The following is a 22,337-nucleotide window of genomic DNA, read 5'->3' as shown; positions in this document are numbered from 1 at the left end:
AACTATTTTACATGGGAGAACTGCAGGCGACACATGGGCAGGTCATGTGACACGTTACGCTGCGTTCCTTCTCTTTATTTTACTATTTTGGATTTTAATAAATAAATGAAATGCATTTATAATTATACCTTTTAAACCAATATTTCTTTCATGTACGTCCTCCATTTAAAATTTTAAAAACCATAAATTTTTTCTTTTAAAGTGACCTTTTTAGCAGAACTCTCTTCCGACGCCCTCCAAATAAATTTAAGCTCTTAATCGAACAACTATACCAGCGTATCTTACAAGTATATACGAATAGGTTTCACTTATCAAAAAAAATAAAAAAAGGAAGTATGTCTACTAAGAAACTTGTAGTTCAAAATTTTTCTTCTTGAAAACTTAAAACTTTACTCTTAAGTCCCAATTTTTTTTTATAAAAATATATTTATAGATTTTTTTCGAAGATCTAAGAAAAAAAAGGTCTACGATCTAGAGATGGTTGTTTTTTTGTGGCATGTATACAAATGTTAGGCCCAACAGCGTAACCCCAAACCCGGAACTACCCTTAGCGCCCGCCTTCTGAACTGGACGGTCCAGATGATGCTCGCTCCAACCTGCACGAGATCCTGACCGTTGGTCGCCGTCCTCGGTAGGTGAAGGTGATACGCCATGCGAAGGTCATTCATTTTTTAGGTAACACTTGCCTTATCACGGCCTCCGGCAGCGAGAAGCGAAAAGGCAACAAATAATTTCACATAGGACCTGTTATTTTACCTCTTATTCAAACACAGACCCATACTTTTCGTTTCTATGTAATCCACTTGAATGTCGGTTGTGCTACCTATTTGCAGTTCATGTTAAATGTTTGATAATTCATGGCAGATTTTTATTTCTCAAAAAAAAAAGAAAAAAAACTAAGTAAAACTAAATCAGGTGATGCTAGAAAAGGTGAAGGCTATTCAGGTGAACGTCTTAGATTTTGAGGTTTCTTCACTATATCTAAATTATTTTTTTTGAAAGAAGAGCTTCTGTCTTGCTATGAAATTTCGCGGGATCAATACTTAGCCTCTGGTACATTTGATTTATTTCAAAACCTGAGACGGTCAGTTAAAGAATCGACCACAAATTAAGTTCTTCCTGGAATTAAAGAAAAGAGATGTTCTTTAAGTGGAGGAAATTATCTGAGAAGTTTTACGGAAAAAATCTAGAGAGTCGGAGACATGATCTCGCTTCCTATTACGGAAAGAGCCCAAGGAAGGAGGCGCGTATTAGAAATTCAAAATTGAGTTGGGGCCTTCTGGGAAACAATAAATAAGAGAAGCACCGAAAATAGAGAAAAGGAAAGAAACCCACGAGTCATAGAAAGGGTTGCCTCTCTTCATCCCCCCTCCTCTCTTTCTCTCGGCAGCAGCAAGAGAGGAGAGAGAGAGAGAGAAGGACTTCTCTCTCTTCTCCTGCATCTCTTCCTTCTTCTTCTGTCCTGCTCATTCTCCTTCTTTTTCTTTTTGTTCTTCCCCTCTCTTCTTCCTTAGCGCCGTTACCGTGCGACGACTCGTCCGGAATCCGACGTACCAGAGAGGATTTGAGAGAGTTATGCAGGCGGATCAGACGGTACTCAGCTTGCGGCCTGGTGGTGGAGCAGGAGCCCGTGGGCGTTTCTTTACCCCTCGGTTCGACTCAGCTCTCGGGAGCTCCGGCGCGGGGATCTCCGCTTCCTCCGATCTGCCATCGCTTCGGCCCCATGGCGTTTCGGGGGGCGGCTTCTCGTTCCCGTCGCTCAAGGTCGGTTGAGGCCTCTCCTTGGGGAGGGGATCCATTCAGATCTGAGGGTTCTGTTTTCGATTCGAGATGTCGGTTTTCTATTTTCCCGCTCTAGGATTGGATGCTTTGAGTTTTTTGGATTGGTCGGCGGTCGCAAGCCGCGAAGTTGCTAATTTGATTTTATCTTCTCGTGGTTTCTTCCTTGATCAGCTCGTTCTGTTCGAGCTAGATGCTCAGGCATCCTTTTTGCCAAGATTTTCCGTTGATATTTTCTTTTCATCTGATTGGCTTAATGTTGTTTCCTAGTTGCGTTCGTTAGATTTGTTTATGTTCTTTCGTTTTTCGTGTAGCTTCGGTTTTGATTCCATCTGGAAGGTGTAGCCTTCGCTTTTGGAACTTGTTTGAATTTTATATTATGGAAAGGTGAACAATTGGATTCAATTAAGTAATATCGCTGGTCCATCGGAACGATATTTGCTTCATATGAGTGGGTGCCCCCTTATATTAAACGATCTGAGTAGTAGGTATTTTGTGGATTATAATTTTTTTGGCGCTTTCATACTCCGGCATTGCTTGTCTCTTTTTTTTGGTTCGACTTGGCTGCTTTCTTTCGCAACTTTGAGGATCGGACGGATCCTTTTCTTTATTCATGTTGGTCGATTGCATCTAAGGTCACCCTCAAGTGGCGGGTTTACAAGTCGAAAGGAGGGCAAGGACTTTCCCTGTTAAAAGCCTCCAATTCTTTTGTACTTGCTTGCTGTTCAGCAAATTTATTCGTTATTATATTTCATATTTTTTTGCCGTGGGCATGTTGTTCTGGGAACCGAAGGTTTGGCGTCATTTGGAACCCGTCTCGAAATCTTAGCTTCTCCCTTCTTGCAATTTATGCTGAAGTAGTTTTCGGTGGATTGCCTTAGGTTATGGTGTCCTGTGGTTCTTCACCTAAACATTTTCGATGATCTTTAGCTTCACGTTTTCTTTAAACATTTCCTTCAGAAGAAAAAGCTTTAAGTATTTTCTGATTTTAACTTTTGCCAATTTTCCAATCTTTTTCTTTCCCAGCTGAGTGTTGGCTTTTATTTGATTCACATGTGTTTCACAATTTATCATGCATTATCAGTCGGGCTATGCAGAAGTTGTAGATATATGCTCCGTGTCATGGACACATCACCACCATATTTTTGGTGACATTGACAAGGAAACCAGAGTCTTGATGCGAATACCATGGCATTTTGAATGAAAAGGCCTTGTTGGTATAATGTAATATATGTAAGTTAAAACATGTCGTTGGGGTCTTGAATTCTCGCTTTTTCCTTTTCTTGGAAGTTTCCTGATGCCACTGTCGGAATATATGGTTTTCACTTGTTTGTTGTGAGCTTGAGAAACAGTCTATCTCAGCAATTGCCCTTTGTTTAACTCTACTGCCTTGTATACTAGCCTTCTCCCTTGTTCACTTCTGTGATTGTGTTTTATGTCTTCCATGTACCACTTGAGTAAGTTCTTGTTCTGCTGTTTGTTTAAACAAATAAAAGGCTTTTCTTGTGATCATTGGTTAGTGAGTCATATTATCACTGGAATTTCATTTCATTTGTCACCAAGGGATCATCTAAAAGACTAAAACTAAAGGCTTAGAATTGGATAACTGCTATCTTTAGTGTCATGCTAATATTTTCACAATATTTTTTTGAAGGAAAACAAGGGAATTTGCAATTTATAAGCATTCTCTGACCTCGTCATGCTCTGTTATACTGGTTTAAAGTTTCTTGTGGTTGATGTGCATTTCTTCGTGGAACATCATGCCATCATGGGTCTTCTTTCCATTGTTTACTAAGTATATAGCTAGAAAAAAACCATGTCTCATGATGGTAGTTAACATGGCCGAATTTTTAGGTAAGTTGGAATATCTGTTGTGCTGTGCATGCTTTTTTTGTTATAGTGCTTAGGCACCCTTCATTAATGAGATCGAAGTGCAATTATTTTTCAGGTCTTGAAAAGAGGTTTATGGGATTCCTCCTTTTCTTGCCGTTTTTAGGGTGGGGAATACATTGCTTAAAGTATTTCTGTATCTTGAGGGCTCTTATGGTTGGAACTGACTTGCTGAATAGCTGTTATGTTGTCAGTTATGGATTTCTGAAATGTTGATCTTGATGTAAATAACATATCTATGCTGGTTCTTCTCTCTTTTGGTTTAGTTTCGTTTACAACTTTTGGAAATTTGAAGTTGTCTAATTTTCTTATGTTGTTATTGTAGACTGGAGAGGCACATGAGCGAGTCCGGTATTCCAGAGATCAATTATTGCAATTACGGGAGGTAAATATTTCTTAGCTCGTATGCTGAAATTGTTGCAGCTATCTAGTGAACAATTAGTTGTTTTTGCACTGTTTGCTGTTACCGTAGAACAATATAGTGCTGCCTGCAGCAACTCATCATGATCCAATCTTTGAAGTTCAGAATTTTCCTTCCAAAATTTAATTACCTCTGGTGTTTTCTCTCAGCAAAACCTAAAGATTGTTTTGCACTTTTCTTTCTTCTGTCGGCTTTTTGAGATATTATCACTTCTTAGAGTTATTATAATTTTCCTTTAGCGTGACCTTTTCCCTTTGCTGGAATAGGCTGTTCAGCCTCCTGAAGAAATTCTGAAGATAAAACAAGAGATTGAGTCTGAAATTTTTGGTGAAGAACAAACTTGGGGCCGGGCAGATGCTAATGTAAGCGCTCTCTCTCTCCCTCTCTCTCTTCTACTGTTGTTCTTTTCTTATTCTGTTTTCTATTTTTCTTTGTCATATTGCTCACTCTATGCTATTTCCCCTTGCTTAAAATTTCAAGTTCCGGCTTTTCTTCTAATGGTTTTTCGGTTATATGATATCATACACAGATTAGATTATCTGACAAGTAGTTATTCTACATTTTTGATGCTGTCTGCAGCTTCCTACACAAGCACCAAGCCGTTACTCCGAACCTGATAATCGTGATTGGCGTGGTCGGGCAGCACAAGTTCCCACTTCTGGAGAGGAGAGATCCTGGGATAATATTAGGGACAACAAGGAATTCTTGAGCAAGCGATCAGAGTCGGACTCATATGGACCAAATTCAAGGCAACAAGAACCAAATTCTTTTCCATCAAACCGTGCTGATCAGCTCAGTTCCCAGTTTTCTTCCAGAGTTCAACTTTCCACTCCAGGAGTAAGCTCTCTCTCTCTCTCTTGCTTTCTGACTTGCTTGTTGTATGTGTTTGTTTTGAGTTAAAAGTTAAAACACCCGTTTTGTTTTTTTTATCTGTTGATTTGTTGACAGCATGCATCTTTTGAGTTTTGATGCATTATCATTTTTATTTTTTCTGGTAGGTTAGGAAATTTCTAATCTGTGCTTCCTCGGGTCATTTTGTTCATCCCTTGTGTCCTACCTTGTGGAACTAATAGTGTGCTGCTTCTTGATTTTGACAACCAAATGAATGGTTACGACTTATGAGTGTATGCTGCCCTGTCTGTCACTTTGATAATCTATTTCCAAGTAGCTCTGGTAGGGCATGTTTGCTATGAAAATGTTCGTCACATATTCTAACTGGAGAATTTTTTTTTTGTCTTTTTTTGTTTGTTTATGGTTCATGAAATGTTTCCTTCTTCGTTTTTTTGCTGTTACGGCTTTCATTGTTGAGCATTGTTGGTTGATTGAAGTACAAATAGGTGACCTAGATGTTAGGCTATTAAGGATGAGTATTAGTTTCTTACTTCTTAGTGGCTGTGGACATGTAGATTATGGTTGCCAAATCTTGGTCACCTCTACCTATATGTACAAATGCCTCAGTGTTTTGCAATAAAGCTAATACATGTAAGGATGAATATAGACTAAATGAAAGCAAGCAAAAATAAATGTGCATGCTTTCTGTTTTTGGGATGCTACATTAAGGTTTGAGCATTTACCATGTATGGAATTGGAGCTGCCATGAGAACTAAAGCTTTTTGAAGCTTCTTTTCTCAAGTAAGTTTTTTGTTAAATGTGCTTCATTTTTGTTGTTGATTGGTTTAATTCAAAGCACCTTTTTAGATATAATTTCTACTTTACATTTTTGTTTTTTTGACTTGCTGATGCATATTTTATTAACTTTGGATAACTAATACATAACTTATGGTAGTGACTGTGGCATGTTGAGTTCGTGTTGTTGCCTAGGGTGTATGCTCCTATCCTTTGGGGGTCAAATTTTTTTACATTCTGCATCTGTGCTTTCAATCAAAGTGTATTTGATGCTTGGATATTTGTGCACATGCCTATTTAAGTTGAATCTTCCATAGGGTTGATATTCTTCCAGGTTTTTCCCTTTGGTAAGTGTAGAGAGTGGAAAATACTTGGAGTCATACAAATGGGTGCCTTTGTTACTTGTAAGCTGTAAACTATCGGATGGGCTGCTAATTCCTTCAGCTGACTTATTTGTGCATGTTTATCTGTAGAGTGGACCTGCTCCTGCTCTTTTAAAGGCTGAGGTTCCTTGGTCAGCTCGTAGAGGAAATCTTTCAGAGAAGGATCGGGTTTTAAAGACAGTAAAAGGGTAAACTTACTGTGATATGGTTTACCTTTGCTTTTCTTGAGCCTGCATGAAATCCAAATGCAAAACTTGTTATAACTTGTTAGAGAACCTTGAACCGCTTTCTCACATGTTTATTCTTTTGAGAAATAAAGGTAGTCATTTTGTTTGGTAGTCTGCATTTGGAGAAAAATTGCATTTGGGAACGGGGAAAGTTTTTTGTTTTGTTGATTCCCTCATCTATGGCACATGGATGAGAACTTCTAATTCTCATGTAATATTTTGCAATGTTCACCGTTCTTGAATAAGAAAAGAGATCCTGTATTGGTGTATGTCATCTATATTCTTTTCATTAATGGGTACTGCTGCATGCTTGAGCAGAGTTTGTTGCTCATGTAACTTCTAGAGGTGCATCATCTTTTACCTTGGGAACCTTTTGGTCCCCATAATATGTTAAGTTAGAAGCTGTGTCACATGGACTTCCCAAAATAGTCATTGCAACCTGAGATGACATGAATTGGTTTTGCTTTCCTTTTTGCTGAGTCATTGATAGAATAATAGCTTGTTAACAACTCCTGCATCACACACATGCACACCCTTGCCATCCTGCACCCTCGTGTTCTGGAAAAATGTCATGTTCGCACACACACACACACATGCACCCCGTACCTGCATGACAGGTTAGGAACAGTATTCAGTACCTGAAACTGCTGTTCTGTAGTGTATACCTGAACTTGCTAAGGAACTGTAGTTGCATATTTCCTTGTGGCTTGGGCATTCACTTTGATTTTCTCTTATTTATTCACATTATGTTCATGTTTTTTGATTTAAAATTTTAAACTATTTGAATATTTTCATACTATTTATTATCTATTATTCTTTCCAATGTCACATTAACTTTTAGCTGAAAGAAGTTGAGAAGAATACAATCTAAGCCTGTGTTGTTTCATGTGTTGCTAAATCTGTTGCTACATGTGATCTGTGATTCATAAACGGTTTATCTTATATTTATTAGGTTGTGTTAGAAAGGAGAAAAGATAACTTTTGAATAAAGTGATCACTTAATTACACACTGTTGTGCAATTACCCTGCCGGTCAGTCCTCATTCATTAGATGATTAGAAAGAGAAGGTTTTGCAGATTTTGCTTAAATTAGTGTCTTTGCGAGCATTTGGACGTCTAGATGTTCTGGAAGTGGTTGAGCTAACATACTTGTTCGAGAATGTAGTCCTTTATTTGCATATTTTCCGAATGACAATCACCTTTAAGTTATCCTTCTATGGGTTGTCAGTTTCTTAATGTTTACTTGAAGTTAGATTTTGCTAATTGCAGGATACTTAACAAGCTGACACCTGAAAAATTTGATGTCCTTAAGGGCCAGCTTATTGATTCTGGGATTACATCGGCTGATATTCTAAAGGTACAGGAGATACTCTAACTTTTTTTAAATTAAACTTCTTGCACCACATTGACTGTTAATTTGCAAATCTTTATTTGCTTTTTCCACAGGATGTCATTTCACTAATATTTGAGAAGGCAGTGTTCGAACCTACCTTTTGCCCCATGTATGCTTTGTTATGTTCTGATCTGAATACCAAGCTGCCAAACTTTCCTTCTGATGAGGATGATGGAAAACCAATCACATTTAAGCGGGCTCTTTTAAATAACTGTCAAGAAGCATTTGAAAACTCCGACCAACTGAGGGCTGAAATTAGACAGATGACTGCACCAGAGCAAGAACTGGAACGAAAGGATAAGGAAAGGATGGTGAAGCTAAGAACTCTCGGTAACATCCGACTTATTGGTGAGCTCTTGAAGCAGAAGATGGTTCCTGAGAAAATTGTTCATCACATTGTCCAGGTATGGGAATAATTTATCTGCATACCTTTATCGAAATGTGACGTTACTGGATTCCTTGATAGCAACTGGAAATGTTATTCATTAGGAACTACTGGGACATGATGGAAAATCCTGTCCAGACGAGGAAAATGTTGAGGCCATCTGCCATTTTTTCAACACCATAGGCAAGCAGCTTGATGAAAGCCCCAAATCTCGTCGGATTAATGATATGTATTTCAGTCGTCTTAAAGAACTGTCAAAAAATTCTCAGCTAGCTGCAAGGTTGAGGTTCATGGTGCTTAATGTTCTTGATCTGAGGGCCAACAATTGGGTGCCTAGGCGGGAAGAGGTAAGCATCACATCTCTTTTTTGCTCCACATGGTGGTCTATTGGTGTATCTTATTATTGAGCTTTCTCAACTATTGTTTTTGCGATGTTAGCAAATTTTTAAATGTGGCATTATACAGGTGAAAGCTAAAACAATCAGCGAAATTCATTCAGAAGCAGAAAAAAACCTTGGGTTGCGACCTGGGGCAGCCAGCCGTGCTACTGGTGCCGTAGGAGGAACTAGCCCTGTTGGTGGTTTTCCAATCAATCGTCCAGGTGCTGGGGGGATGATGCCTGGGATGCCTGGAACTAGGAAGATGCCTGGCATGCCTGGCATTGACAATGACAACTGGGAGGTTCCTCGTAGAGGTTCCATATCAAAGATGGATCCTCTGTCAATGCAGCCAGGTGGCCGCATGCCCCCACCGGTTGTTGGGAAGCAAGGACCTTTTAACTCAAGGTTATTGCCACAAGGCAGTGGGGGCATTATTGCTGGGAGGACGAGTGCCCTCCTGCAGGGCAGTGGTCCACCAACTACCACACCGCAAAGCCAATATCCAGGCCCTGCAAAGCCTCTCCCTGTACCTGGGTTTTCAAAACAATCTGAGCCTGTTGCTTTGGAAGCATCGGACAAACATCCACCTGCAGCGAAGGTGAACTCTGCTGATTTGAAAAGAAAGACAACCAATTTGGTAGAGGAATACTTCAGTATCCGTGATCTGAATGAGGCACTTCAGTGTGTGGAGGAGCTTAAGAGTCCGGAGTATCTCCCTGAATTTGTTAAGGAAGCCATCGCACTGGCTTTTGACAAGGTTCCACCTTGTGTAGAACCTATCTCAAAGCTTCTGGAGTTCCTGCTTGCGAAGAAGGCATTGACCAATAGCGATCTTGTTACTGGTTGCTTAGAGTATGGTGCGATGTTGGATGATATTGCCTTAGATGCACCGAAAGCTCCCAGCAATTATGGTGAGCTGATGGGAAGGCTCATCGTTGCAGGAATTTTGGATTTCAAGCTTGTTCAAGACGTGTTGCAGAAAGTTGAGGATACGTATTACCGGAAATCAGTGTTTGATGCTATTATGAAAGGCATGAAGTCGAGTGCTGTTGGAGAGGGTATTCTAGGGGCACAGGCAGCTGATATTGAATCTTGTGAGCGCCTTCTGTCTTGAACTACTCGGGTTAATGTGCAAGGGGTGGGAGGTCTCCGCTAGCGCTGCATGAGCGTGGTTTGTCCTTCGACCCGTGTAACTTAGACGAGTATGGATTTTGGTTTTGTTTCTATTTGTTGCTCCTCTTCTATTCAAGGTAAGCAAATTGTGTTAGATTTATTAGTTTTAGATAAGAGAACAGTTAATTTATGAGTTGTATATTTCTCGAGATCACAGTGCTGTTCATCAATTTGGAAAAAGAAGAAAAACGCACTGGATTTTCTCCTTGAGCTACTGCGAATTTTGGCAGTGCTCAAGTTGAACTTGAGTTTAATATGATTGTCGTGTTATTTCTTTATTTTGTTCTATTGCCCTTGTTTCTCTCCTTGTATGGTGTTCGTCTTGATCCTCTTGACCTATACTTCCCCTCTCCTTCTGTGCGATTTCTTCTTTTGACTTTGGATCCTGAGCTCTCTTGCTGCTAGGCATGGGAAGATTTTCTGCATCTGCAATTGTGACGCCCCATGGCCCTGGGAGTGGAACCGCGTCTACTTTTGGGAGTTTAAAAATTCGTGAGAAATGAGTTCCTAAGCTGTACGGCCTTCTTCGTTCTACTGTACATTAGAATTTGGCTATCAACTGACGGCAACATGAAATCTGAGCTTGGGAGTTGTTAGCAACACGGTTTTGCCTTTATGATGGAAAGTCCGAATGGCTAGACTTGAAAGTGCACATGGTTTAGCTCTCAAGTAGGTTTCTGAGTTGGGTACTTGTGCCGTCCCACAGGGAAGTGGGTGGGTGTGCGTCTTCAAAAGCCATGCATGTCTTCATTTCTTCCGTAGGATCCCCTCGGCGACACAAGTTAGCATTTTTCCTTTGGAAATGAACGGCATCAGCTGGTGCCGAAGAAGGCATCTTTTTTTCACGAGATGGCCAATGTTTGTCCTCTTATTCGGAAGCAGAGAAGTCACTCGCCATGTCTGCTGCTAAGAACTTGAGAAGGTCCGGTGGGGTGGAACCTGGATGAGACGACCCCACTGTACCCCATTTGGCAATATGACGTCACCGCATTAATATCGAGGAATCAGATCGAATGATTCTCGCGAGAGGATACAAAGAACAGTTGGGGGACGCACCGGTGTAGCTAAAGACTGATTAAAAACCTTGTTATGTGGCTTCCTCAAACTTTCTCTTCCGGCTATTCATGGTTGATAAAAGCTCTAATTAAATCCCCTTTCTTCTTTGTTAACCTTACCTTTCTTTGCAGCCTCGGCTATATACATTTCATTCTCTCAAATTTGGGCGTCATGACCCGATAGTATTATCCCTGATAAGCGTAACACATAACCGACGAACTCCGTTCACCACCCTACATTTGTCCCATAAAAGATTCCCCAGCTCTGTGGAAGCTGTGCTAGAATTGAAATGTCTACTTTGCCAGCTCTTCTTGCTCTTCCTTCCCTCGGCAACGTCGTCACGCTACAAATGGAGAAAAGAATGACCAACTGTGGCAGGCAAGAGTGACTATATATATATATATATAGAATGTATGGACTGAAGAAGGTAGTGAACTGTATGAGCCACTATCGTTTATCATGTGATATCTATTGAAGGAAATTAAAAAAAAAAAAAAAAATAGAAGAAGGTAGTCTAGGTGAGTGGGGAAAGCCACGGCCCGGTAGAGAGATCCGAAGCTTTCAACCCCTTGTCCCCATAAAATGCTTGGGGTGCTGCCCTGAACATAGTGACCCTCATTTGGAGAAAAAATGTGTTAAATAATAATAAAAAATTAGTGACATGCCATAACTGCCGGTAACATTTTTCATCCTTCATTCTTGACATGGGCGAATTCAAATGTTGGTACCCTTTTTCTCATATATATATATATATATATATATATATATATATATATATATATATATATATATATATATATATATAATATATATGAGCACATTCACAGAGACGTGAGGGAACTTTTGCTGAAATAAGCTTAACTGAGACTAAGGGAGCAACGGACTGGCTGGGTTCGAGCTTGGGAAGGGCGGGTGGGCCTCATAGCTCAGACCGGTGGATGCCTTACCGCATGTAAACAAATTGTTCATCGATGGCATTTTCTCTCCCTTAGAAACTTTCCAAAACTTTTGTTAACAGAAAAAAAATGCATTGTTAAAAGGTCAATAGCAAGAGAGGTAAGTACTGTAACGCTAGAACTCCCCCCTTTTTGTCCATGAGGAGTCGTCTGCGGGTCACTGAAGGCCCTACTTTTATTGTTATGATTATTATTAAAAAAAGTATATGCATTTGAGTTAGGTGGGAGGAGTGCATCAAGGTATATTACTTATAAAACCTCACCGTCTAATGTGACCCTCTCTCCTCTTCTTCTTTTATTAGGAGCAATAGCTGTCGTCCTCCCAAAGCTTCACATTCATTCTCTACCAGCTGCTTTGGTTGCACCCAACCAACCTACGCAACATATTTACAAAGATACCCCGCTTTGGGGGCTGGTTATCAAACTCTTTGATTCGATTCTGATACTTGATCTGCTAACTGACAAACAAAAGGGTCCGGGTCCGGGTGGGTTCGACACCCAAAATCCGAGTTTGGGCCTGGGCCCGATACATACTCAAGCTTGGGTCTGGCCTGATTAAAATAAAAAATATTTTATAAATATAAAATATTTTTTTAATATAAAATGTATATTATAATTAAATTAAAAATAAAAAAAATAATCGGGTCAAATTGAGCCCCATCTGACCGACTCGGTCGGTTTTTTTGAGCCCGGATTGGGCCGGGTACCCGAGGCCGTTGCCAAGCTTAGTCCAAAAACACACACACTTTTATATATATATATATATATATATATATATATATATATATATATATATATATATATCCCTAGACCCCGAAAATAGCGGGAGTAAAAAGATAGCTGATTGCATCAGCATCTAATCTAAATATAATTAAGAAAATATTCAGATATATACCAACAAATTTAGTTTAGAAGGACATAATCCCAACCTAAGTCCAACCTGTTCACATGCGCAGTTAAAAGCCGGTTGAATTAAAGACTTTTTCTGGATCTAGCGTACAACATGTTATCTGATTCCAGACCAAATCGGTGCCTCGTATAATTAGGGCTGCACAATGAATCAAGCAAACTCGAGCTCCACTCAAACTCAATCGAAAAAACTCAACTTGAACTCAAACGGCTTATAGACGAGTTGAGTTTTAGTTTCATTTTTTACTTGAAATGTTAAACGAGTTGAATTTGAGTTGTGAGAACTTAATCGTTTAAAATCGGCTTGACTGACTACGTAAAACTGGCTCATAATAGTCGAATCAGTTAAACGAGTGAACGATTGAAACAAGCTGATGAGTTAAAAGAAACAAGATGGTTAACATAAAACAAGTGAAACGAGTTAAGTAAGTCGAATTCGAACTCATCAAGTCAAGCTTGAGTATGTTCTATGGAACTTCAGCTTGAACTTTTTGAGGGAAGTCGAGCTTGAGCTGGGCCACCACATGTAATATGAGCGGATTTCGCATAAAATAGATGCAAATAGCTACATTTCCGTTTTCCTTTTGTTTTCCCCACGTAACCACGTTGCTTCATACTCGAATTCTAACAAGCGGTCCAGTTATTTAGTCCCATTCAGCCGGCGAGGATCCAAATCCAGTCTTATATGACGATGGCGGAAGCAAATTAAAAGTGCTATTTTCGAAGAGTCGAAGCATACTTTTGTAATTTTGCGATTGGAACCACATACAGTGGTTGGGCAACGTGAGTCCGGTTGTTGCGAGCTCGCTTCAACTCACAGCAATGGCGACCAGATAACAAACCAGAAAGAGAAAGCAGATCTGATAATTCCACCTTTGCATCAAAGGGATGGAATGCTCCTCCCACATGTATATATATATATATACACTCCACAACCTGGACCTTAAATTTCCCACACCTACAGGCAAAAACTGCCCAAGAAAGTTCCCAGGCGGCCGCCACTGACGACGACCGGCGGAGGAAATTATGGAGGCAAGTGCCGGATTGGTGGCGGGATCTCACAACAGGAACGAGCTGGTGGTCATCCATGGCCACGAAGAGGTAACATTCTCGGTATCTTTTGCAATAGAAATACTTCGACTTAGCGTAATATCAAATACATTTTTTAACGCTAACTTAGCCAAAACATAACATAAAAGGTGGTGTCCTTTATTTTCCTAAGTTGCCTGTGTCATGAATTGCTGCGAAGTTAAATATGTAAGATCTCTGTGACTTGGATCTAGATGCATCAGTTGTCGACTCGTTTGTCTGAACTGGATCAAATCCGGTTTACGAGGCCAAAATCTGGGACCTAATTCTCAGCTACAACCAAATTCTCTCATGCTAATGAAAACCAAAGCTTTGGATTTTCTATGCTAACGCCCAAGTAGTTCTCATCCGGTTACTGTGTTATAATATCATATGAATTAAGAGCAAATACATGAAACAATTTGTTATTGCCGAGTGAATATTAAGCAAGTCAATGATGATATTGGTTCGATGTAAATTAGATATAGCTGCCGGTGGACTACTTGGTTTTAAAAACACTATGTGTATCCAATTAGATTAATATAATTGAATTGAATCGCCTCTAGGCTCTAGCTTTCCCCTACCCCTTTTTCTCCTTATAAAGAAAGACATGATCAACAAGACACCTACTAACGTTTTTTTTTTTTGCCTTTCTCTAACTTCACGTTGAGAATACATAACGCAGGGCCCTCTTATCGATAGACCTCCATGCCGGACGTCAGTCATGGTATTTTTCATTTAGTTTCAAATGAACGTAGAAAAACAAAAATAGAGTGCTCAAGTGACTGTTAGGTTTAACAAAATACTCTTAAAAAAAAGGAACAAATATTTTTTTAAAAAAAAATCTTTTTTTAATATTTTGATTTAATTATATTTATATATTATGTTATATTAAAAAATATATTTTTTAAATTTTAACCAAGCCCAAACTAGAGTTTCCTCAAACCCAACTGCAATCACGAGCTGAGACCCGCTCAAACCTAACTCTTATCGAACCAGGTCCAACCAAGTCAAACCGATGCAGTCTTAACTACAGATTGTGCAATATCTATGCCATGAGCGTGGGTTGGCGGCAGAGCCAAGGCTTCCTCATGTCTTGAAAAATTAAAACTTAAGCATCAAAATTTTTAAAAAATAGGTGTTGGCCTCCATCGAAATTTTTAAAAAAATTATATCTAAAGTATAAAAATGTTTTAAAAATTATATTTAAACCGTTTGGTCTTTTCCACTACTGGTGAAATCGTTGCTCGGCTCCCGCTTTTGGCTCAGCTAGAATCGTAGCAAATAGTGGATGTGCCAAATGACCAACTGTTGTGAACTTAGCTAGTAATAGTATGTTGTTTTATATTACGTATGTCATTTTGATTGTGCATGCGTCGACGCAGCCCAAGCCACTGAGATCTGTAAACCGGCACGTCTGCGAGATCTGCGGCGACGACATCGGGAAGACGGCCGACGGCGAGCTGTTCGTTGCGTGCAACGAGTGCGGGTTCCCGGTATGCCGTCCCTGCTACGAGTATGAGAGAAGGGAAGGCACCCAGCACTGCCCACAGTGCAAGACCAGATACAAGCGCCTCAAAGGTACGCAGTCGCAGATACGCCTTCCGTGGATTGATTCCACTCCTCGATTCGACGAAGGCCTGAGAATCTTAGGGGGCATGATGTGCAGGGAGCCCGAGAGTGGAGGGGGACGAGGAGGAGGAAGACGTGGACGACATTGAGCATGAGTTTAACCTGGAGGAGGAGGCGGGTGCCATGCGGCAGCACCAGGCAGAGGCCATGCTCCACGCCAAGATGCGCTACGGCCGAGGCCTCCCCGCCGACGACGACGACCGCTTCTCCGTCATCACCAACCCTCGCTTCCCTGAAACCCCCATCGTTGGAAGATCATCTCGCCCCGTAAATAATAACATAGATATCCCCTTCAATTTTCAGATGTTTAACATCACTTATTTTTAATGATTTAATTTGTACGTGCATCCTCCAGGTCCTCACATTGCTTTCTTGAACTTGCCATTTCTCGACGCAGGTAAGCGGCGAATTCCCGCTAACGATTCCGGCAGGAGTCGCCACTTCTCCACTCCACAAACGCGTTCACCCCTATCCTCTTTCTGAATCAGGTGGTTTTCCTTCTTGGGAGTACTCGTTAATTGTTTCATGCATGAAACTCATGAGACTTCATGTTATTTTGACGCTGAGAATGAAGCAGGCAGTGGGAGATACAATTGGGATTTCAGCAGGGAGAATGAAGCGTGGAGAGGTCGGATGGATGACTTCAAATCCAAACAAGCTTTGCTCGCTCCAGACCCTGATGATTTCGATCCCGATATGCCATTGTACGCTGATCTGAAACTCTTTGAAACTTTTGCCTTCATCTTTTAGGCGTCCTTCTAAAAGATTACAAGAACATGAACAAGTTCCTGAAATTTATACTCCTGAGCCATGAATTTGGTCAAGTATCCTAAGATGCTGAAAGAGCTTAATTAATTAGTAGGAAGATTGAATTTCATGCAGTGGCGATGGACTATAGGCATTATATAACAGATTTTTTGACCTCATTAACACAGGATGGATGAGGCAAGACAGCCATTATCAAGGAAGGTACCCATTGCATCGAGCAAGGTCAATCCATACAGGATGATCATCATCCTACGCCTGGTTGTGCTGGCCTTCTTTCTGCGCTACCGGATCCTCAACCCTGTCCATGACGCCCTCGGCCTCTGGCTCACCTCTGTCATCTGCGAGATCTGGTTCGCAATTTCCTGGATTCTGGATCAGTTCCCCAAGTGGTTCCCCATTGATCGCGAGACGTATCTTGATCGTCTCTCTTTGAGGTAGGCAACTCAACTAATTAGCTATTACTAAACATTACGACTGTTGGTAGCCTTTTTCAGCGTTGAACAGGTGACACTTTGCTTAGAAACCGCCATATCCCAACCAGCAGTGCCTAATTACCCTGCGACAATGTAATTGATAGGTATGAAAGAGAGGGCGAACCATCTATGCTGTCTGCTGTGGACATTTTTGTGAGCACAGTGGATCCAATGAAGGAGCCGCCTCTGGTCACTGCCAACACTGTCCTTTCACTCCTGGCCGTCGATTACCCCGTGGACAAGATCTCCTGCTACGTCTCGGACGACGGTGCGTCCATGCTGACGTTCGAAGCCCTGTCGGAGACGGCAGAGTTTGGGAGGAAGTGGGTGCCCTTCTGCAAGAAGTTCACCATCGAACCGAGGGCGCCAGAGATGTACTTCTCCCTCAAGATCGACTACCTCAAGGACAAAGTTCACCCGGATTTTGTCAAGGAAAGGCGGGCAATGAAGGTCAGCTCTTGGACCATACTCATCCTTTTCTGTATGCACGCCTTCACGAGAAACTTAGCCGGTCTAGACACTTAACACTCAGGCGCAGACAGGTGGGATTCAAATATATATAGCAAAAAATTGATGTCTGTCGGTCTTGTTCTGATGAGGGGCCAATGAAGTCATGCAGCCACGGAGAAGGGAAAAAAGGGAAAATCTTTCTGTTACGATCTGTTTTTTGGTCTTACTTACCCTGTTTTCAGGATTGACTATTTGAATTGAAATTAACCTTTCTTAACAGACGTAACGTGTAAGTGACTTCCATTAATCCTGGGAAGGAAGGTTGAAGGAAATGTGGTTCATTTTCTTGCTATAAGTGACGGTCAAAAGTACAGTTTTTCATTAGCACGTAACTGGCAGTAAAATTATCATGAGAGTCGCCAATGTAATTGTGAGGCCAATTTACCAATCATGCATATGTCCAACGTTAGTTTCTGACCATTTTTTCGGTCGATGACCCGTGTAATTGGGGATGATGATTATTACAGAGAGAATATGAGGAGTTCAAAGTTCGCATCAACGCGCTGGTGGCGAAGGCCCTGAAGGTGCCGGAAGAAGGCTGGGTGATGCAAGACGGGATACCATGGCCGGGCAACAACACCAAGGACCATCCGGGCATGATCCAGGTGTTTCTCGGCCACAGCGGCGGCCATGACACTGAAGGCAACCACCTCCCTCGCCTCGTCTACGTCTCCCGCGAGAAGAGGCCTGGCTTTCAGCATCACAAGAAGGCCGGTGCAATGAATGCTCTGGTATGCATAATACCTTCTCTCTGTTCTTATTCCATTCTCCTGACGTGCTCGAGGCCGATTACATGATCTGCCAAATGACCAATATTACTAGTCTTTCTGTGTTCTGACATCTTCACCATCCATTGATCCTCAATACCACCGCCTTTCTCTTATTAAGCAAGCGACAAGATTCACTACTAAGGCATCATATTGATGGCATCATCATCCTCTCACTTACTAACTCTGTGCTAAAATATTCTTCTGGACGCAGATCCGGGTGTCGGCAATACTGACAAATGCACCCTTCATGCTCAACCTGGACTGTGATCACTACATTAACAACAGCAAGGCCATCCGAGAAGCCATGTGCTTCTTGATGGATCCGCAGGTGGGGAGGAAGGTGTGCTTCGTTCAGTTCCCCCAGAGGTTCGACGGCATTGACAAGAATGATCGATATGCTAACCGAAACACCGTCTTCTTCGATGTAAGATTCACTTACTTCCCCACTACATTCTAGTTCAAAACTTAAGCATGATCATTCTCCTGAGGAAAATAATTGATCATAGAATTTTCTAATATTGTCAGTGACTCGGTTCATATACAATTTGTAAGAACTAGAAAGAGTTATCCTTTTTCTGTTATTTATGAACTTAAAGATCTGCATGTTAGCTAAAAACTTGTTACAAATGCTCTGCCTCTGTGGGGAATCACAGATCAACATGAAAGGCTTGGATGGAATTCAGGGCCCAGTTTACGTGGGTACAGGATGTGTGTTCAGAAGACAGGCACTGTATGGGTATGAACCACCCAAGGGTCCTAAGCGCCCCAAAATGGTCAGCTGTGGCTGTTGTTCGTGCTTCGGCCGCCGGAAGAAGGCTCGGGACCAACTTAAAAAGGGGAAGCCCGAGTTGGATGGAACAGAAGATCTGGCTGGCCAAGGTAAGTTGTTGCCACAATGCACTTGAGTGTCATAAATTATCTGCACTTTGCATTGGTCCGGATCACGTTAAGCTTGAAAACAAGAGCAGCTCTGGAAAGCACTTTCCATGTTCATTTAAGCTTTACGTGGTTTTCTTATTTTTGATTTAGGGTTCGATGAAGAAAAGGCAATAATGATGTCAGAGATAAACTTTGAGAAGAAATTTGGGCAATCTGCAGCACTAATTGCCTCTACGTTGATGGAGGATGGAGGTGTTCCCCCTTCGGCCAGTCCAGCTGCTCTGCTCAAAGAAGCCATTCATGTCATCAGTTGTGGTTATGAAGACAAAACTGAGTGGGGCTATGAGGTTAGTGTATTTGACATCTGTTTTTAGCTTCCTAATCTAGTCAATTATTAATAATGCATTAATCAGATTTTGTCTCCCTTTCACTTTTCCCAGTAAAAGCAGAAAGAGGTTTATAATTAAGAACTCAGCATCGCGCCTGATGTTCATCAGATCAAGTAGCTGCAAGTACTGACGATAAATTGAGAATATTATTTTGTCAAAGCTAAAAAATAAAAAAGTGAATTAGAAGTTGAAATGTGCGATTTTCAAACAACAAAATAAAAACTTACAGTAAATGTGTAATTAGCGAATATGTCCGTACTCTGTAAAAGTGTAGTCTCTGCTAGTAGTTTTTTGTTGTTTCCCGCAAGTACAAATGACCTTTTTATTCTTTTTTCATTTTTCAAAATTTTCATTACTTTTATTTGAACACGCACAAAAAATTTAACATGTAAACTTATTCTTCTGTTCTTACCTGATACTGTATTTCTTTTCACATTTTTGATAAACATTCAAAATTCTGAGTTTCTCTAAGTTGTATTGAACATGTAGAATTGTTACGAGATTTTTGTGTTACAAGGACATATCAGACCCGCATTCATCATGATGGTCCAAGGAAGTGCCCTACTTGATCCAATTACCGACAGTCTCATTAACATGACTGTCAATATGCTTGTAGTAGCTGCAACAAGGCATCATTTATTCATAAAGTATAGCGTAGCTTTCTTTGCTTGATCATATGAAGGGTGCATATGCCAGTTCAATTATCAAAACAAATCTTGCATACATTCTTCCAACGATCTGGTATTCTTGGGCTAAACCTCATGTCTATGCAGCTTGGATGGATATACGGTTCAATCACAGAAGATATTCTGACAGGCTTTAAGATGCACTGCCGTGGGTGGAGGTCAATATACTGCATGCCACAGCTCCCGGCATTCAAAGGGTCTGCACCAATCAATTTATCAGACCGGCTTAATCAAGTGCTGCGCTGGGCTCTAGGCTCGGTCGAGATCTTCTTCAGTAGGCACAGCCCACTTTGGTATGGGTACAAAGGGGGGCACCTGAAGTGGCTTGAACGCTTTGCCTACATCAACACTACCATCTACCCGTTCACCTCCCTGCCTCTTCTAGCATACTGCGCACTCCCTGCCATTTGTTTGCTCACTGGAAAGTTCATCATGCCAACAGTAAGTGCCAATCTTTTACCATGTATCCATTTTACAGAAAAGTCGATCTACTGAAAAATGCTTGAGTTTCTGCCTATTATAAATCAGTAAAATTGCAACTTTAGCAAATGGATGACACCCACTCCTTACAGAAAATTTTTATTCATTCCCTGAAAACATGCAGAACAGGTGTGGGCTGGGATGCAAGGCACCTTCTTTTTATGTTCCTTCAGAGGTGGTTCAGTGCCACCTAGTCCATGGTCATTTGAAACGGGTCTTTGAATTTTAGGCAGCTATTGTCAACACAGAAAAGTAATAGATATTTCTATTGTTGTCTCTATGCAGTATGCCCAACTAGATCATCATATTTTGATTCAGTAATTGCTCTCTCTTTTCCCATCTAAAATATGATTAAATGAGCCCTGACAAGGTTAATATTAAGTAAGCCTAAGGTCCCAAACAAGTCCAAAAAATTTATATCCACAAAAAACATTCTCGTCTTTGCACTCATGCTGGAGTATACTCCTTCTGTGTCTTATTTGCTTCAAACCTTCAGAAGATGGTACTCATCGGATTAAGCAAACATATGCTCACTTAGCTGCTACTTTTCCTGTGCAATTGCAGATTAGTACATTTGCTAGTCTTTTCTTCATCATGCTTTTCATCTCCATCTTTGCAACCGGAATCTTGGAGCTCAGGTGGAGTGGTGTAAGCATTGAAGAGTGGTGGAGAAACGAGCAGTTTTGGGTGATTGGTGGTGTCTCTGCTCACTTGTTTGCTGTGGTTCAAGGCCTGCTCAAAGTACTGGCTGGAATTGATACAAACTTCACTGTTACTTCGAAGGCCTCCAATGATGAAGAGCTTGGGGAGCTTTATGCTATCAAATGGACAACACTTCTTATTCCTCCAACCACTCTTCTGATTATCAACATGATTGGTGTTGTTGCTGGTGTCTCTGATGCCATCAACAATGGATACCAATCTTGGGGGCCTCTCTTTGGGAAGCTGTTCTTTGCTTTCTGGGTGATTGTTCATCTCTACCCTTTCCTAAAAGGCCTAATGGGCAGGCAAAGCCGGACACCTACTATTGTTGTCATCTGGTCTGTGCTCTTGGCTTCTATTTTCTCACTATTGTGGGTTCGCATTGATCCATTTGTACTGAAATCCAAGGGTCCTGATTTGAAGCAGTGCGGCATCAACTGCTGAGGTTTGATGATATCAACCATTGGGGGGAAAGAAACATACTGGTTTTGTTCTCTTGTAAAGAAGTTTTGTGTTGGTGCTTTCTACTACAGTGTATATAGTCTTGTGTTTCTATTAGCAGCAAGGCTGCAAAGATGCAGAAAAATATGAAGATTGTGTGAACTGATGTGTTCATGACTGACGTAGTGTCAACTCCATGAGTAACACAATAAGTCATTTTTTTGAGTACTTGTTTAATTTGAGATGGCCGTGTGAAGACGATTAGAGAAATGACTCGGAGTAAGGATGTCCCTGATGAGCCCTGGACAAAGTTCACGAGCTCCCCCTCCTTGTTCAACCTGAGTTTAGTTTTGGAAATCATGTGCTCATGTTGGCCAACCGAAGGAGAAAGCTTGTCCTTTGATATATAAAGCAGCCTTGTTTGCATTTACAAAAAGCTGCCGTAGATTAGAAATAAAAAAAAATGACACTGCACAAAGACTTTTTTTTTCTTTTGGGGCGAATGCGTTGCAGCGTTATCGTAAGAGATGCCAAAAATAATCTTATAATCAAATTTATTAAATGACATCTGCATACAGTCATTAGCACCATAATTACATTTACTGTTAGATTATATCTGCACATAAGAAACATATCTAAAAAAATAAGTTACCTTTTTGATGGTAGAGTCAATGAGGAAATAATCCATCATATGCACACTTCAGCTGTAGCTTCTCGTGAAACCCTTAGCATCCATTGTCCAACATAGATGCAAAGAAATCAAATGTATTGACTCTTGCAAAAAAAAAAAAAAACCATATCAGAAATATTTCAAGACTAAGTGATAAAACATAATTGTGCTATATGTTACTGCGTACCCTCTTTAAGATGGTTTCTGAAAAATCCCAGGGTCATATATATTGGTGAAAATGCATGGATAATCTACTTGGACAAGCTTGACCAGCCTATTCCATTCCTAATAC

At 40.8% G+C, this 22,337-nt stretch overlaps 2 protein-coding genes across 2 annotated transcripts; both read left to right on the top strand.

Annotated features, from left to right (window-relative positions):
- Nucleotides 1-1,345: 1,345 nt before the first annotated feature.
- On the top strand, nucleotides 1,346-9,934 carry LOC116252814 (eukaryotic translation initiation factor-like). Its single transcript, XM_031627367.2, has 9 exons — nucleotides 1,346-1,764; nucleotides 3,995-4,054; nucleotides 4,357-4,452; nucleotides 4,670-4,927; nucleotides 6,190-6,287; nucleotides 7,595-7,682; nucleotides 7,772-8,122; nucleotides 8,208-8,450; nucleotides 8,569-9,934. Exons 1-9 carry the CDS (start codon nucleotides 1,576-1,578, stop codon nucleotides 9,595-9,597), a joined length of 2,412 nt encoding a protein of 803 aa, XP_031483227.1. The 5' UTR covers nucleotides 1,346-1,575; the 3' UTR covers nucleotides 9,598-9,934.
- A 3,602-nt stretch (nucleotides 9,935-13,536) lies between these two features.
- On the top strand, nucleotides 13,537-21,603 carry LOC116252813 (cellulose synthase A catalytic subunit 7 [UDP-forming]). The gene is made up of 13 exons (XM_031627366.2): nucleotides 13,537-13,678; nucleotides 15,031-15,226; nucleotides 15,315-15,544; nucleotides 15,675-15,765; nucleotides 15,855-15,981; nucleotides 16,213-16,479; nucleotides 16,623-16,968; nucleotides 17,496-17,759; nucleotides 18,010-18,222; nucleotides 18,452-18,677; nucleotides 18,828-19,024; nucleotides 19,840-20,193; nucleotides 20,797-21,603. Exons 1-13 carry the CDS (start codon nucleotides 13,604-13,606, stop codon nucleotides 21,376-21,378), a joined length of 3,168 nt encoding a protein of 1,055 aa, XP_031483226.1. The 5' UTR covers nucleotides 13,537-13,603; the 3' UTR covers nucleotides 21,379-21,603.
- Nucleotides 21,604-22,337: the final 734 nt, after the last annotated feature.

The sequence above is a fragment of the Nymphaea colorata genome, chromosome 4, assembly GCF_008831285.2.
Source record: "Nymphaea colorata isolate Beijing-Zhang1983 chromosome 4, ASM883128v2, whole genome shotgun sequence".
Classification (NCBI taxonomy): domain Eukaryota; kingdom Viridiplantae; phylum Streptophyta; class Magnoliopsida; order Nymphaeales; family Nymphaeaceae; genus Nymphaea; species Nymphaea colorata.
Note: the sequence above shows the minus strand (reverse complement) of the source record. Positions and strands in the feature narration are given on the sequence as shown.